The following is a 14,639-nucleotide window of genomic DNA, read 5'->3' on the forward strand; positions in this document are numbered from 1 at the left end:
TGAACATATTTTCCTCCTGAAGTGACATCTTGCATTAGATGAGATTACCGTACAATATTAGGAACCTTGTCATAATTAATTAATTATGCCCTCTGCAACATCTTACAATCGTACAATTAGTAACTATCTTATGTTCTAAATCTTAAATTGATACAGATGTACTGTCACATCTGTTGAATATGCTGAATTGATTTTGTCATCCTTTTCTTAGGGAAGTCAGTCAGTATAATTCCTGATGCTTGTGATCATTCTGAATTGTTATCAATGTTATCTAAATTTACCAAACTTAGATCAAATCATTTGTACTTGCTTTTGAATAATTTTGTTTTATTATTGCTTAGGAGGACTTTTCAGTAATTAGTGATCTCACATTTGCAGAATACAAACTTCATATCCTTTTCCAAAGCTGTAGCGTTTGGTGTTAATGTGCTTATTTATGACATGTATACATACATTGCAAAGTGGTGGCCTGTCTGCAGAAGATCAGAAATCAGTCTTATATTTCTTTATTGCTTGGCAATGAGAAATGGATTTGTTTGTTTTTTTTAACTAGATGTTTAGAGTTTAGAGGACATGCCCCACCAGATTTTTACTTTTTTAAGGTAGGTCAAATTTTAAACCTGAACCAGTTGATATTGTCCATTCTAAATGTGCTGAGAGCTGGAGTGGCATTTGTTCATTTTGGTATGGCTATTTGCAGTTGAGAATTACTGGATTTTATTAGATGAAAGGCCTTGAAGTTTGAAACCTTTTTCTACCTTGTTTACCTAGTCAATCATAATGTCCTAGATTTATTACCACGAGGCAAACTTGCATAAGTGTAATAGCAATTGACTGATCTAGAGTAGATTTACCAGAAAGAGCCTCAAGTCTAAGGCAAAATGAGCCTTGTTTGAAGTCAGTGCAGGAAGATGGCATTGCAAGAAACAGGTACAGAGGTGTTAAGTACTGCGGGAGATTTTCTCGCTTGAACACACTTCCTGTAGTGTGGTGGCAGACTGCAAATTCTCTCCTGCAGTAGTTTGTGACCAGTCACTTCACATGCTCCCTTAAGCCTGTTGCTGTGGTCTTTGATGTTCCTCCTACACTCTGATGAGGTAGCTGATGCACTGTACTTTGTTTTGTCTTTCTCATGTGCCTGATCCTGATGCCATTTCAGTTTCCTAAAATTAATAACTAGAAAAGTTAATGTGAATAATTTTTTGTGAGTAAATTTAGTCAGGGGTGGCTGCTTATCAGTTTTCATTGCTGTTTTTGAATGAAGGTTCATGGCATTTGAGTTTTATTGGCATGAATAATCTGTAGGAAGTAAACTTCAAAAGTTTTTTAATCTCATGGAATTTTTAACTTGACCATTGCCTCGGAGTAGTTGTAGCATCATCCATCAGGAGCAGTCAATCCACATAAAGTTACCTAGCACATGGAAACTAATGTGCCTCTTGTGCAGAACACTAACATACTGAAAATTGATTTTGAAACCATAATGGGTGGTATCAAAGAAAAGTATCCAGTGCCTTTGGAACAGCAATCCATTAGAGGAAATCAAGATCCATGAGCAGTTATTTAAATTAAGTCAATATACATAAATGTTTGCTATAAATTACTCATTTGGTTTTAATGTAATGTTAAAACACTTGGGGGAGCGTAACTTTCTTGCATAAAAAAAAGCAAAACCAGACACCAAAACCACACTTCATCTCTAAATTTATAGTGGCTTGGTACAGAGTAAGTAGCATACCCTAAAGTGCCCACAGTATGAACTTAAAGGACAGATCTCATGAGCAGAAATCCACCCTTAGTCCATGTCCTGTGACCCAGGAGTTTTAAGGACTTGTGATGGTTGAGGCCTGTGCACAGTGCTGGTGCCATGGCCCCTCTGTGCAGCACCCCAGCACTTCTCCCACCCCTGCCTGGCGTGGTGCTCTGCCATGGTGCTCTCCCCTCCTCAGGTGAGAGTGGGCTTCTTCCCTGTCTTCCCACCCTTAGGGTGAGCAGTGGCCATGCATGGGGTTGCCCCTTCTGGTTCTTGGTACCCACTAACTCCTAATCTCAGTGTTGCTGCTTCACCAAAGACTTTTCATAGGCACACCTTTCTGCTCACTAAGAGGGAGACGGAGGTTTGGAGTCTTGTTTCTAACACCCAATTGCTGTTACTCTATGCTGACTCTTTGTGAGTTTCTGAACATCATTTACACCAGCACTAGCTTGTCTATATTGGTATTTAAGTGCCACCAAGACTACTTGTTTACCCGCTTCTCACCCTCAGAAACGTTCTGGCTGTTTCATTTGCTTGCTTCTAAAATAATCTGCCTTTATCTGCTTTTGCTCAAAACTTCTGCTGGCTTTCCAATTCCCTCTTCTAAACATTGTACTGGCTTTTCATTAGGCTTCTCTGGGGGAAATCAGTGAAGACCAAAGTGTGTTAACTCATCAGTTAGGCAGACTTAACCCAGCTTTCAGTGATAGCTTCAAGTATGTTTATACAGCCCTCTTTGCCTATCAATTGTCTTAATGTTACCATATGTAAACTTTTTTTGGAAGGGGCTTTAAAATGGTTATTTAACATTTTATTCCAAAATGAAATGGAAAGGTCTTTTGGATTTTATTTTTTTTTAAATGTGAAATGTGAAGAACTTCATAGTGAATATAAAACTTTGGCATTTGATATCCTCTGTGTATCTTTTGGTTGAACTTAATGGCACGGTTGCCGATGCCCTTTATAGAGAGACTTAAGCATCTAAATGTCTTTTTTGTGGACCCAGTCATCATCTTGGTTTTTTCTTGATAAAATGACAAGTTTACAGTTAGGCATCTGAATATTTTGTGGAATTGACTACTGCATAGGTAGAGAAGTTGAAGAAGGAGGAGGGAGGGAGAAAGGATTAGTGGGTTTCAGTAGCAATACATAGCAGTTATTTCCCTTTTATTTAAATAACAATTGACTCATCTGTTTTCTGAAGACAGGCAAAAATTGTGCATTTCTGGATGCTGTTGGGACACCAAACACACTGGCATATAAAATAAACATGAAGTAGATCCCTGAGTAAGACTTCCCATTCTTTGCAAGGGTTTGGCTTGCACTGGTGTCTCTCTATTCTATGAACCATAGCATCCTTCTATGAGTTGAGAGAAATCTTTGCTCTCATCCAGAGCAAATGACACTAGAGGGGGAGAAAAGGCAGTTGCTGTACAAATGTGGGGTCTTCTGCTAGGCAATATTTGTTGTAAATCAATTCACTTATATCAGCCCACAGGCATGTCTTTTGTTTTGCTTGTTTTCAGTCTTACCTCTTTAGCTGAAATATTGAGTGGAAGAGGAATAGCTTGTCCTTTGTGATCTCTTTACACCAATCTGCAGGAATTCCTGTACAGTGAGGGTGACCCCCATGCCATTCCTTTTGATGCTTTTGTCATCTTGCTATAAGTAGCATCAGCAGAGCTTTTCCAAGTTACTATGCCAAGTCTGATTTACACAAAAAAAGACTGAAAAAACCACATCAAAAATTTTTTTAATCCCAAAGACCATTCTTTTTAAAGTGGGCTCGAATTCGGTCCTATGCTTAGAATGAAGACTTTGAAGAAGAAATCCAGTAAAAGAGGGCTGTCCATCTTTCCATTCATGTCTTTGTTAGATGTTGCTGAGTGACAGTAAATAGCCCTGCAGTGTGTCAACTTGTTATTACATTAAATGATAAACTGCAAAACTGAGTTAAAATATCTGATGCTGTTCCTTGTTTTATCTGTTTCAAGGGTCCCAAAGGTGAAGCAGTTGGTTCTATAACTCAGCCATTGCCCAGCAGTTATTTGATCATCCGAGCCGCTTCAGAATCAGATGGTAAATAGATGTTTCATTGTTTTTCAGCAGTGACAACAGTTAGTTATTAGAAAGAGGTGGTTTCAGTTGTCTTATCATATCTGTTACAGCACTTTAATTGCAGTTTAATTGTTGTTAAAGTTCTCCCTTAATTTAGTACATTCATTTGTGTTGGTACTAGTAGATTTTCCTGGTCATTGAAGGAAAACTCCTTGCAGTTGCCTTGTGTTGACAGGGTAGAGGAGGGGGAAGGGGTTATTTATGATTTAGCTATATTAATGTATGTCTAAATATCAAGCTAATGCCTTTTTAAAGTGCTAATGTGCATGCATTCTCATGAAAGCATTTGTGTGTTAAGTGCAGCAGTTGCATAGAGTTCTAGGAGTAAAAATTCCCTCAAGACCTAGTTTTGTAACACCCTTCATTGGGAAGGAGGTGATCAGTGCAAGTACCTTCCAAGGTTACAGTGTGAAAACAAAATTTAAGACTGTTGTTTAGCCTTTCTAGCAGGTGCTTTTTCATCTACTAGTTAATTAAGCATACCCCTGCAGACTTTAAAAATAGTTTGCCTTCTGTATTGAGAAATTGATTTGATATACAGAAATGAAAAATTATGAAGTGGAAAGAATACACAAATTTCTTTAGTAATTTTTTTTTCCAAACAAAATTAGAATATCTGCTTTTTATATTTTGAAACAATATTTATATGCTGTCTTTTTCCACACTGTTATCAAATTACTTGGCAAATTTTGCCAACTGATGCAGTTACTTAGTCTTCAGAATTAGAGCAGGGTTGCAGGCAACTTCGTAGGCATTCACAGTCAGGGCCTGGGTGGAGTCAGACTTTTATTAAGGAAGAAATGCTGAAATATACTCTAATGTAATTATGATTTACCTTGCATGTCCTGCTCTGAAGCATCCTTGTACCAGAGCTGGGTAGTTGTAAGTTGTTCTTATGTCCCTACCAGATTATAAAATCTAATGCATGTAACGTGGAACAACTCTGAAAACTTCAAAGGCAATGTAAGCAGGCTTAAAAGACTAATTTTCCCAATTAGAAAATGGAAGTAGTATAGTTCTGTTCAATCCTTAATTTTTAGTCTAATACTAAATTTGTTTTTAGGCAGGTGTTGGATGGATGCTTTGGAGCTGGCACTGAAATGTTCAAGTCTGCTTAAACGTACAATGATTAGGGAAGGTAAAGAACACGATTTGAACTCTTCAGCAGACAGTAGTCATGTCTCTTTCTATGGTCTGCTTCGTGCCAACAACATGCACAGTGGAGAAAACCTACCGTAAGTGAATTAATTACTAAACCTGATTGTCTTTTTGGCAGAACCTTGTAGTGATGACTTCTCCACAGGGACATTAAGGCTGCAGTTCATTTTGCTCCTGAGTTCTCTTTACATGCCTTCTTTGCACAGTGTTTTATACTCTGCACATAAAACAAAAAAAATCTTTTTTCAAGCAAAGTGGATCCAGAGGAAAGTTTGGCCCAAGGAACTTGAAGCTGAGTATCAAATCAGTAAGTTTTAAGTACTTGGTTAAACTGTTCAAGATAAAAAAATGAAAATTTTAAGTTGATGTCTCTTGTTAGCTTCACCAGAAGATAAGAAGCTTAGTACATGTGGCACAAGTTGGTAGATGTGAATTTAAGTTGCTGTTCTTAATGGATGAATAGAAATGAATAATCTTCTTTAAATTATTTCAGCATGTCTCATCTTTGAACCATGGATGTATTCAGTCACCCTATTATTAAATTAAATGCATAGATGTTAAAATTGCTGGTATCACTTGGTATCTAATGTGTGAGTGCCCTTGACTAACTCCCTGTTTATTTCAATAAATGCTTTCAGCCAGCTTTTGAGAGCATAAGCTTGTGTGGAAATACATTATTAAACAAGTGTAGTGAATGAATGGTGTTTTCAAATGCTTCAACTGTGTTACCCAAGTGCATTAGAAATTATAACAGATTTAGTCCTGTATTTGAAATAATTGGGTCTGAAGCTTGTGCTATGAACAGTTTCTCTCAGTAGACTTCCACTAATTCAATATACTTTCAGGTGGACATATATTTATTTCAAATATCTCCCACCTATGAAGACTTTGCTGTCCATCTGTCTTTTCTGAGAGGGCAGGAATTTTGTACTGCTGTTAAGAGTATGCTCCTGTATTTGAGACAGAGGCCTAAGCTGGGAAAATGTAATTATTTTTGGAATAGATGGTCTGAGAAAAGCACAAAAAAGGCAAATTGTTGCCAGAGGCAACAATTCAAGGCGCTATCCAGATGACCAAGCTTGGCTCAGCTACAGTTTTGCTCCTTCTGTTATCTTGTAGAAACAATATAACTGCTGTGTACAATTCAGCTGGAGATCTGTACTCTTGAAAAGTAGATTAATATCAGCTGCTGGCCTTGATTGCAATCACAGCAATTAGCTACAGCTGTTAAGTCTAATTAAGATTATTGCTTTAATTAAGTAGATCTTTTGATATAGCATATTCTAAGATTATTTAGTGTGTTTAACTATCTAAGTGAAAACCTGGCAGGTCTAGCTTTAATGGGGTTGGCAGAAGAGGGAGAAGAAAGGTGATGAAAGCAATTTTAGCTTCCACTGAGAGCAAGCTTTTTTAAGTATGTTAATAACAACAGGAGGTCCAAGGAAAGCATTGGACCAATATATGTTAAAGATGGTCACCTGAAAAACAGGGATGAAGAAAAATCAGGCACATTCAATGCTACTTTTTTTTTTCTGCCTCAGTCATTAATAATGCTAGTAGTGAATTTCCATTTGTGGACACTGAAATTTTAAGAGATCAGTGTATCAGCTGAATGTTTTTAAGTCCATGGGGTCTGATGTGATACATCCCAGAGTACTGGAGGAGCTAGTGGATGTTATGGCAGGAAATTTCTCAAGCATCTACCAAGAGTCTTTGGGAGTCTGAGGAGGACCCCACTGACTGGAAATTAGCCAACAGTATTCAGATTTACAAGAAAGGCCTGAGGAAAGACCCAGGAACCTACAGACCTGTGAGTCTAACCTCAGTATCTGGAAAAATTATAGAGGTCATACTGTGTGCTGTTGAAAGATATTTAAAGAACAGTGCAATCACCAGGCACAGTCAGCATGGGGAAAGTCATGTTTAACTAATGTGGCATTCTTCTATGATAGGATCACTTGCCTACTGGATGAAAGGAAGGCAGTGTTTTTCTGGATTTTAGTAAGGCTTTTGATACTGTTCCTCACAAGATCATTCTGGACACGTTATCCAGCTATGAGATGAGGAGAGTCACAACGTGCTGATTGAAGAACTGGGTGAATGGCAGGACTCAAAGGGACATGGTGAATGGGGCTACATCTGGCTGACAGCTGGTTGCCAGTGGTGTCACTCAGGGCTCAGTCCTAGGGCCTGTTCTGTTGGGTATTTTTATCAGTTATCTGGATGTAGGAATTGCTGATGATACCAAACTGGGAGATGCTGTTGACTCTCTCAAGGGATGAGAGGGCTTGCAGAGGGATCTGGGTAGATTGGAGTGTTAGGCATGAAATTTGACAGGTCCAAATGTTGGAGCCTGCACCTAGGACAGAGTAACGCTGGGCACAAGTATAAATTGGGAGAAGAGTGGCTGGAGACCAGCCCTACTCTCACCACAGCCCTGGGGGTGCTGAGGTGATTGTTGGGCATGAAGTGGGCTTAGGGCCCAGCTGAGGGGCAGTGGAAGGAGGTCTGGGGAGGCTGGCTGAGAGCAGGGTCAACATGGATCAGCAGTGTGCCCTGGCAGCCAAGAGGGCAAACCCCATCCTGGGGTGCATCAAACCCAGATAACCTGCTGGTCAAAAGAGATGATTATGCCACTGTATTCAGTGTTCATGTAGCCTCATCTTGAGTGCTGTGTGCACTTCTGGGCCCCACAATTTAAGAAAGATATGAAGGTTCTTGACTATCCTGAGGAGGCAGCAAAGCTGGTGAAAGAGCTGGAAGGCATGTCCTGTGAGGAGTGACTGAGAACTTCCAGTGTGTCTAGTTTGGAGAAGAGGAGGCTGAGGGACAACCTGATTGCTCTCTTACAGCTTCCTGAGGAGGGGAGGTGGAAAGGGAGCTGCTGAACTCTTCTCCCTGGTATCCAGGGGTAGGAAGCATGGAAATGGTTTAAAACTGCATCAGGAGAGTTTTAGGCTGGACATTAGGGAGTATTTCTTTACTGAGAGGATGGTCAGACACTGGAACAGGCTTCCTAGAGAGGTGGTTGATACCCCAGGTTCATCAGTGTTTAAAAGTCATTTAGACAATGCCTTTAATACCGTGCTTTGACTGTTGGTCAGGCGGTTGGACCAGAACACTTGCAGGTCCCTTCCAGTGTAACTATTCTAAACTTGGTATGTTTGACAGTTCAGTGAGAAGAGGACATCCTATATGTTTCCAGCAAAGCTAGTTTGACACTGCTACCAGATGAGGCTTGATATTGGCAATTTTAGTATATATTTTATTAAGATCCTAGTTTGGAAACAATGAAATTATTGTGTAAAGCTGAAGATTAATTTAGCCTTTTTTTTTTTAATAGGCTAAATGACAGTGAAGTTGAAAGGCATCACTTTAAAGATCAAGATACGTACTCTGACAAATCTGATAAAGAAAATGACCATGACCACGAGGAGTCTGATAACGAAGGATTGGGGAAAAGCGAAGAAAGCGACAGCGACACATCAGAGCGACAGGATGATTCTTTCGTTGATCCGGAACCAATTGATATCAAGGAAACTACTTACTTAGAACAGAGTCATGAAGAACTTGGGGAGGTATAAATGCTGTTGATGTAGTGAGCAAGCAGCTTCTCCAAATAGAAAGCTGGTATTTTAAGGGTCAGACTACACTTGAAAGCTGACTTGCAGGATTGGCTTTCCATATTTTCAGTAATAATGAGTGGAAAAGGTTCTGTTCACCCACTCTGCTTTGCCACTGTTGTGCTAATGTATGAGATTTTAACAGAGATAATGAAATTATCTGGAATATTGCTTAGACAGAAGGTGCTGTTTGAAAGGACCATCTGCAGCAGAAGTTGACCATGACTACTTGTTTTGTTGTTACTTCTATTTGATTTTTATTAACTTAGTCCTGGTTTTTCTTCAAGTAAAAATCTTCAAGTTGAAGATTTGAATGCAAACTGACACTTCTTTTTTCTACTGCAAGCAAGGAGTTAAGCAGCTGTGGGATCTGCAGAATTTAGTGGAAAGCTTGCTGCGTTCCTGATGTCACCTTGCATTCTAATGATACCCCAGATACCATCCCACTTCTGCAGGTTGTTTTGTGTATCTACACAGGCAAATATGAGAGGGATTTGTAAACCAAAAAGCTTAGTAACAGAAATAGAGATAAACTTTCTTCTAAATTCTCTCCTTTCTCCTCAAGTGCTAACTATGAGATTTTTTCATACCTATGGAATTTGCATACTTTATGCTTTAGTGCTTTCTATTGTTGTGTCTAAGCAAAGCAATATTTTAGGAAAGATGAGGAGTTTAGGATGACAACAAATTCTTGAATATGCATTTTAGAACTGTTCTGAAAAGGTGTTTTTGCTTGCTTTTCCTACAACTATTGCTTTTGATTTCAGAAACTGTAAGGAAGAATATCTTCCCTCAGAAAGAAGGGAGCATATTGGAGTGTGGCTGCTGATTTTGCTCATTTACCCTTAAGTCATATGTTTTTTTTACGAAAAACCACTGATACTGCTGACTGGTCAAGGCAGTGAAAAGCATAAATGTGTCAGCTTTCATGGTTGGGAAAAGCTGGTAGAATGAACAGCCCTTTGGTGTGTAAGTCATGCACTGAGAACAGAGTAATGCACTTGATGCCTACGAAAGGACTAAGGAAGGTTTTCTGAACAATATTCTACCTCAAGATTTTCTTGTCTAGGGCTGATGCAAACAAACAGTTTTTAATGCTGAATAGTATATTTATCATACTTCATTAAATATGTATCATAAGTGTATTTATAGAAACCTGATCTTTCTTCCATAGTTACTTCAGCATCTCTGAGTGGTTCATTTTAAGTATCCATTTTCCATTCTCACTGCAACCATAGGAAATGTTGACCTGTCTTCTGGAGGATTATTTTCTTTCTCATTTCTGTAAGCGTTTTTTGGTTCATCCTAGGCAGGAGAGGCTGCTCAGACAGAAGTAGTGTCAGAAGAAAATAAAAGTTTGATCTGGACACTATTAAAGCAAGTCCGGCCAGGAATGGATTTGTCCAAGGTTGTACTGCCTACATTTATCTTGGAACCTCGCTCTTTCCTGGACAAGCTGTCTGATTACTACTACCATGCAGACTTTTTGTCTGAGTAAGTAAATTCTATCTCTGGTTTTCATTCTTTCCATTTATTTTTTTTTTTTAATTAAAATAGGGCAACAATGTCAGATATCCTTGTTTTCTGAAAGCTAACTGCCTAAGAACTCATATAGTACATCTTGAAGTCTGGCCCCTCTTAGTAATTTAATAGCAATCATGTTGCAGTTTAGCTTCTGAAGACTGGTTAGAAGACTTCTCAAAATTAGTTTAATTATTTTTTCCCAAAGAAGCATATTTAAAATGGTAATCCAGTACCAGTTAAACTTTTAATACAGTGTTAAGTTCTGTCCAGATTTTTAGTTGCCTGCTCAAATGTAGCTAATAAATTAAAGACTGTAAATTGAAATATTATTCAACTCAGAGCTCTGCACATGAGTGGGCTGGTTCTCTGGAGTAGTATCTTATAAATGGAAGACTTTAGTGGAGGTGGAACAGAATTTATTGTTACAAAGAACAGACTCAAATATGGAAATATGATTTCTGATTTTTTTGTTTGATTTCAGTTTTCTGAAAATTATTTGAAAACTCTGAATTTGGTGAGATTAGGCTGAAAGTTTTACAGTACTGCAAATCACAAACCTGTTGTTTTAGTCAGCTCATAGATTCAAGATATGTCATAACATTTGATAGTGTGTTATAGCTGAGACAATACTGATTGTGTTGTCTCAATAAGCTGACAGTCTGTGTGTTCTGTTTCACAGAGCTGCTCTTGAAGAGAATGCTTACAACCGCATGAAAAAAGTAGTGAAGTGGTATTTGTCAGGATTCTACAAAAAGCCAAAGGTGTACTTCCACGTATTATTTTGTTGTTAGTCATTGTGTCTAGTTTGAAGGCTTAGGATTGTGCTGGAGTAAATTTTTCCTTTTAAATTACATTGTTATGCATTTTTTAAAAAAGCAAGGTTAAGTGTTTAGGTTTTATTTTTTACACAAATAGATCATGGAACTTTCTAGTCCCTTGCCATTCTTAAAATAGACTCTATTCAATTTCTTTTGTCCCTCGGAGTAGAAGTTGAGCTAAATATTTTTTGATAAAGTTAAGCCAGTTCTATATTTATCATTCTTCAGTGATAACGTTCTGCAATTGGAGGACTAATGTTTCCACTACTTCATTTAGCTTTTCACTAAATACTCTTTATAGTCATGTTGGTGGGAAACAGTATTGAAAGTAAGTACTTACTACCTAACTTCAGACAAAAGCTCTGTAATAATTCTACCAAAAAAAAAATCTTATATTCTGTGTGTCCTTACACATAGCCTGGAATAGTTTTCTGGATATACTAAATGTATGACAATTTCCTTAGAATGAAGAGCAGAATAACTGAGCACAATATTGAAATGATGAAATAAAATACTATATACTTTAGCACATATATCAGGTACTTCAGCATATATATTATTATTATTTTTTTGTGTGTGTCTTATCTTCAGTGACAGACTGTGGCTTGTGTACATGCATAGTGTGGTTACTCTCTATTTCCTTTTAGGGACTAAAAAAGCCGTACAATCCTATACTTGGAGAGACTTTCCGCTGCATGTGGATTCATCCAAGGACAAATAGCAAGACTTTTTATATTGCAGAACAGGTAGATGCAATGACTGGAACAAATATTTTTAAGAAAAATAAATGTGTTGTACATTTGTGCTAGTGAAATGACATGGTAGTTTCAGAAAATGTATTGAAATGTATGAATAGTATCCTAAAAGCTCTCCTGGTGATCATAGTTTTCTTACAGATGTCTCCTTTAAGTGTCCCTTCCTAGAGAGACAGAGAGAAATGTTTACAGCATTTCTGTTCCCTCTTACTCCAGGAAAAGTCAGATGCTAATTTTCTTAAGTCTTGTAATTCAGTAGGTATTTGCTTGATCTTTGTCTATAAAGATTATAGCCACATTTCACATAAATTAACTGTATTCTAATATGTGCAGCCTGAAGTTTACATTCTGTCATTATTAGCTCAAGTTTTATACAATATTGCATGTTCTTGGTTTTCTTTTTTTCCTCTCTTTTTTTTCTTTTTCACATATGTGGGTTTTTTTCCACAGGTATCGCATCACCCTCCAATATCTGCCTTCTATGTTAGCAACCGCAAGGATGGTTTTTGCCTTAGTGGTAGCATTCTGGCCAAATCAAAGTTCTATGGTAAATAATGAGGGTTTTTTGGTTGTACTTTTATTGAGGAATGTAAAATAGGTGCACTTGAGCTGTGTTTTGTGGGTGAAAGAAGGCTGTTAGAAGAATCAATGTTTGACTGTTGTATTATCTTTTCTAATTTCTATTTTTAGAGTATTTTAATTTTTAATTGGAGACACTGTATTATAGTGGCTTCACTAGACAGAACAGATTGCAGTGCTAAATATACTGATGTTCTTAATTTTATTGCTCAGTTATTAGGAAATACTGGCTGTTGTCTTTCAGGGTGAGAAATATGATATTCTGTTTTTGAATTTCAGGGAATTCATTATCTGCCATACTGGATGGAGAAGGACGGCTAACATTTTTAAATAGGGGAGAAGATTACGTAATGACAATGCCATATGCTCATTGCAAAGGTAGTGGGGTTTTTTCATGCTCTAGATGGTAAAGTTTTGAGAACAGAAGTTTGTTATTCTAAATAGTTCATTATTCTAAATAACATACTGTGTTGGATTCAAGCCTGTCATCTGAGAAGAGTGTTCTGAACATTGGCAACATTGGTGGATTTAGGCTTCTGCATATTTTATAGGGAGAAAAATACATCTGTTGTTTAAGCCATGTTTTATTTTTTGGCACAGAAAAAGATTTTTTTTCATAAAAAGTAAGAAATAGTAAGAGCATATATATATATAGCTGTCACTACATGATACTAATTTACTGTTGGAGTTGCCTTTTTGTTAGAATGATTTTGAGCTTTTCCAATATTTTCCTCTTGTAAACATGGAAGGCAGTGTAGTATCTACACTACGCTTTGTGATTCAAGTGTAAATCATGAACATTTTTCTTTATGGGAAACCAGTCAGTGGTTTGTAAAGCTTTCTGGAAGGTCAGTAGTGGTGCAAAATACATTGTAGAATTGCTTATTTTTAAGGTGAAACTTATTCAGGATTGTCTACCCATATATTCCAAAATTCTCATTCAGAATAGCTAGAATTCTCTTTCAGAAGGCCGACTATAAGGGCAGCAAATATAATACTTTCTTCATTTGAGGTGTATGAAGATCAATTAGCAGAATTAGATAATTTGACATGAGCTTAGTAGGCTTTTCTCTTTCCACTGTTTTTTAAAGTTTTTAATATTATGTTCAATTTTTTTATGGCTTTGGTGACTAAAATAATACTAAACAATTAAACCAGACAACATATATTCATACATTCAAGTCAAACAGGAAGAAGGAGGACTAGTGTGACTAGTAAAGCTAATAGAGAGGGAGAAAGGTAGAAGAATATGCAGGGAGGGAGAATGTGCATGGTGAAACAAAGGTATTTGCACATCCATCCACTGTATGTAAAATATATTCAGTGTTTCAAGCACTGGATTGCAAGGGAAAGACATGGGAAGGAAAGTATGCTCAACATTGTCAATCTTGTACTTCCAGAAGTCTTTAGGGAGGTGATCAGTGTTGTTTTATATTGGTTGTCCATGATTACCTTCACCTGTGGTCTGATTGCACATACTGCTTCTGCTCGAGGGACGTTTTTCTTTGTTCTTTTTGTTGTAGGTTATTTTCTTGTCTTAACCGCAGAAGCTTCCCTTCTCCAGTCATTTCCAATAAGACTAAACATCACCCTTGCTAGAGCCAGCAGCGTATGCTGCCAAAGATATGTCTTCATAAACTGTTTTTCCTGCTTATCTGTAATTCACTTAGATCTTTTTGTTTCTGTTTGGGTTATCTTATTTGGCAGAAAGATCATGATTATCGTTAGGAAAGGTCATCTGAAAATACAACTTTTCCTCTGGCACAAGCATGTTTACTCTAGGAATTGTACCCACGTAGCTTATGTTTTTTGTTTTGTTCCGTTAAAAATACTCATTTTACCTTTTTTTTTTCTCTTGCAGGAATTCTTTATGGCACAATGACCTTAGAGCTTGGAGGAACAGTCAACATCACCTGTGAGAAAACTGGCTACAGTGCAACAATTGAATTCAAACTCAAGGTTAGTAAATGCTGCAAGTGGGCACAAAAAGGAGAATGAACATAATGATACTTAAAAAAATCATTAGGTGACTCCTTAGATATGGTCTGATTTAGTATGGAATTATCTTTCGGAAAATAGAGGAATTTTTGTTTTAACTGCTACATTTCCAGTTGTCTGAATCTAGCAAATTGTGATGTTTTTATGGTTTTATTTTTTTAATAAAAGGAGTTGTCATTCTTTTCTTAATGTATTCTTCTGAATCCAAAGGTTTTGACTGAAATTTACAGTGCTCTATACATGTCTGGTGATAACAGATGCAAACATATTGTTGTTGACTCTTAAGAACAGCTCTAATGGGGAAAAAGCA

At 37.3% G+C, this 14,639-nt stretch overlaps 1 protein-coding gene across 2 annotated transcripts in view; it reads left to right on the forward strand.

The window, feature by feature from the left end:
• OSBPL8 (oxysterol binding protein like 8) overlaps nt 1-14,639 on the forward strand; it is an 85,722-nt gene that overhangs the window by 61,250 nt on the left and 9,833 nt on the right. For both annotated transcript variants that reach the window (XM_029963459.1, XM_029963460.1), the window contains exons 9-17: nt 3,751-3,835; nt 4,938-5,109; nt 8,376-8,610; nt 9,965-10,149; nt 10,859-10,940; nt 11,645-11,743; nt 12,203-12,299; nt 12,611-12,709; nt 14,193-14,290. In XM_029963459.1, coding sequence (XP_029819319.1) covers nt 3,751-3,835; nt 4,938-5,109; nt 8,376-8,610; nt 9,965-10,149; nt 10,859-10,940; nt 11,645-11,743; nt 12,203-12,299; nt 12,611-12,709; nt 14,193-14,290 — 1,152 coding nt within the window. The remainder of the gene's footprint in view (nt 1-3,750; nt 3,836-4,937; nt 5,110-8,375; nt 8,611-9,964; nt 10,150-10,858; nt 10,941-11,644; nt 11,744-12,202; nt 12,300-12,610; nt 12,710-14,192; nt 14,291-14,639) is intronic.

The sequence above is a fragment of the Manacus vitellinus genome, unplaced genomic scaffold (assembly GCF_001715985.3).
Source record: "Manacus vitellinus isolate BGI_N305 unplaced genomic scaffold, ASM171598v3 scaffold_5_pilon, whole genome shotgun sequence".
Taxonomy (NCBI): Eukaryota; Metazoa; Chordata; class Aves; order Passeriformes; family Pipridae; genus Manacus; species Manacus vitellinus.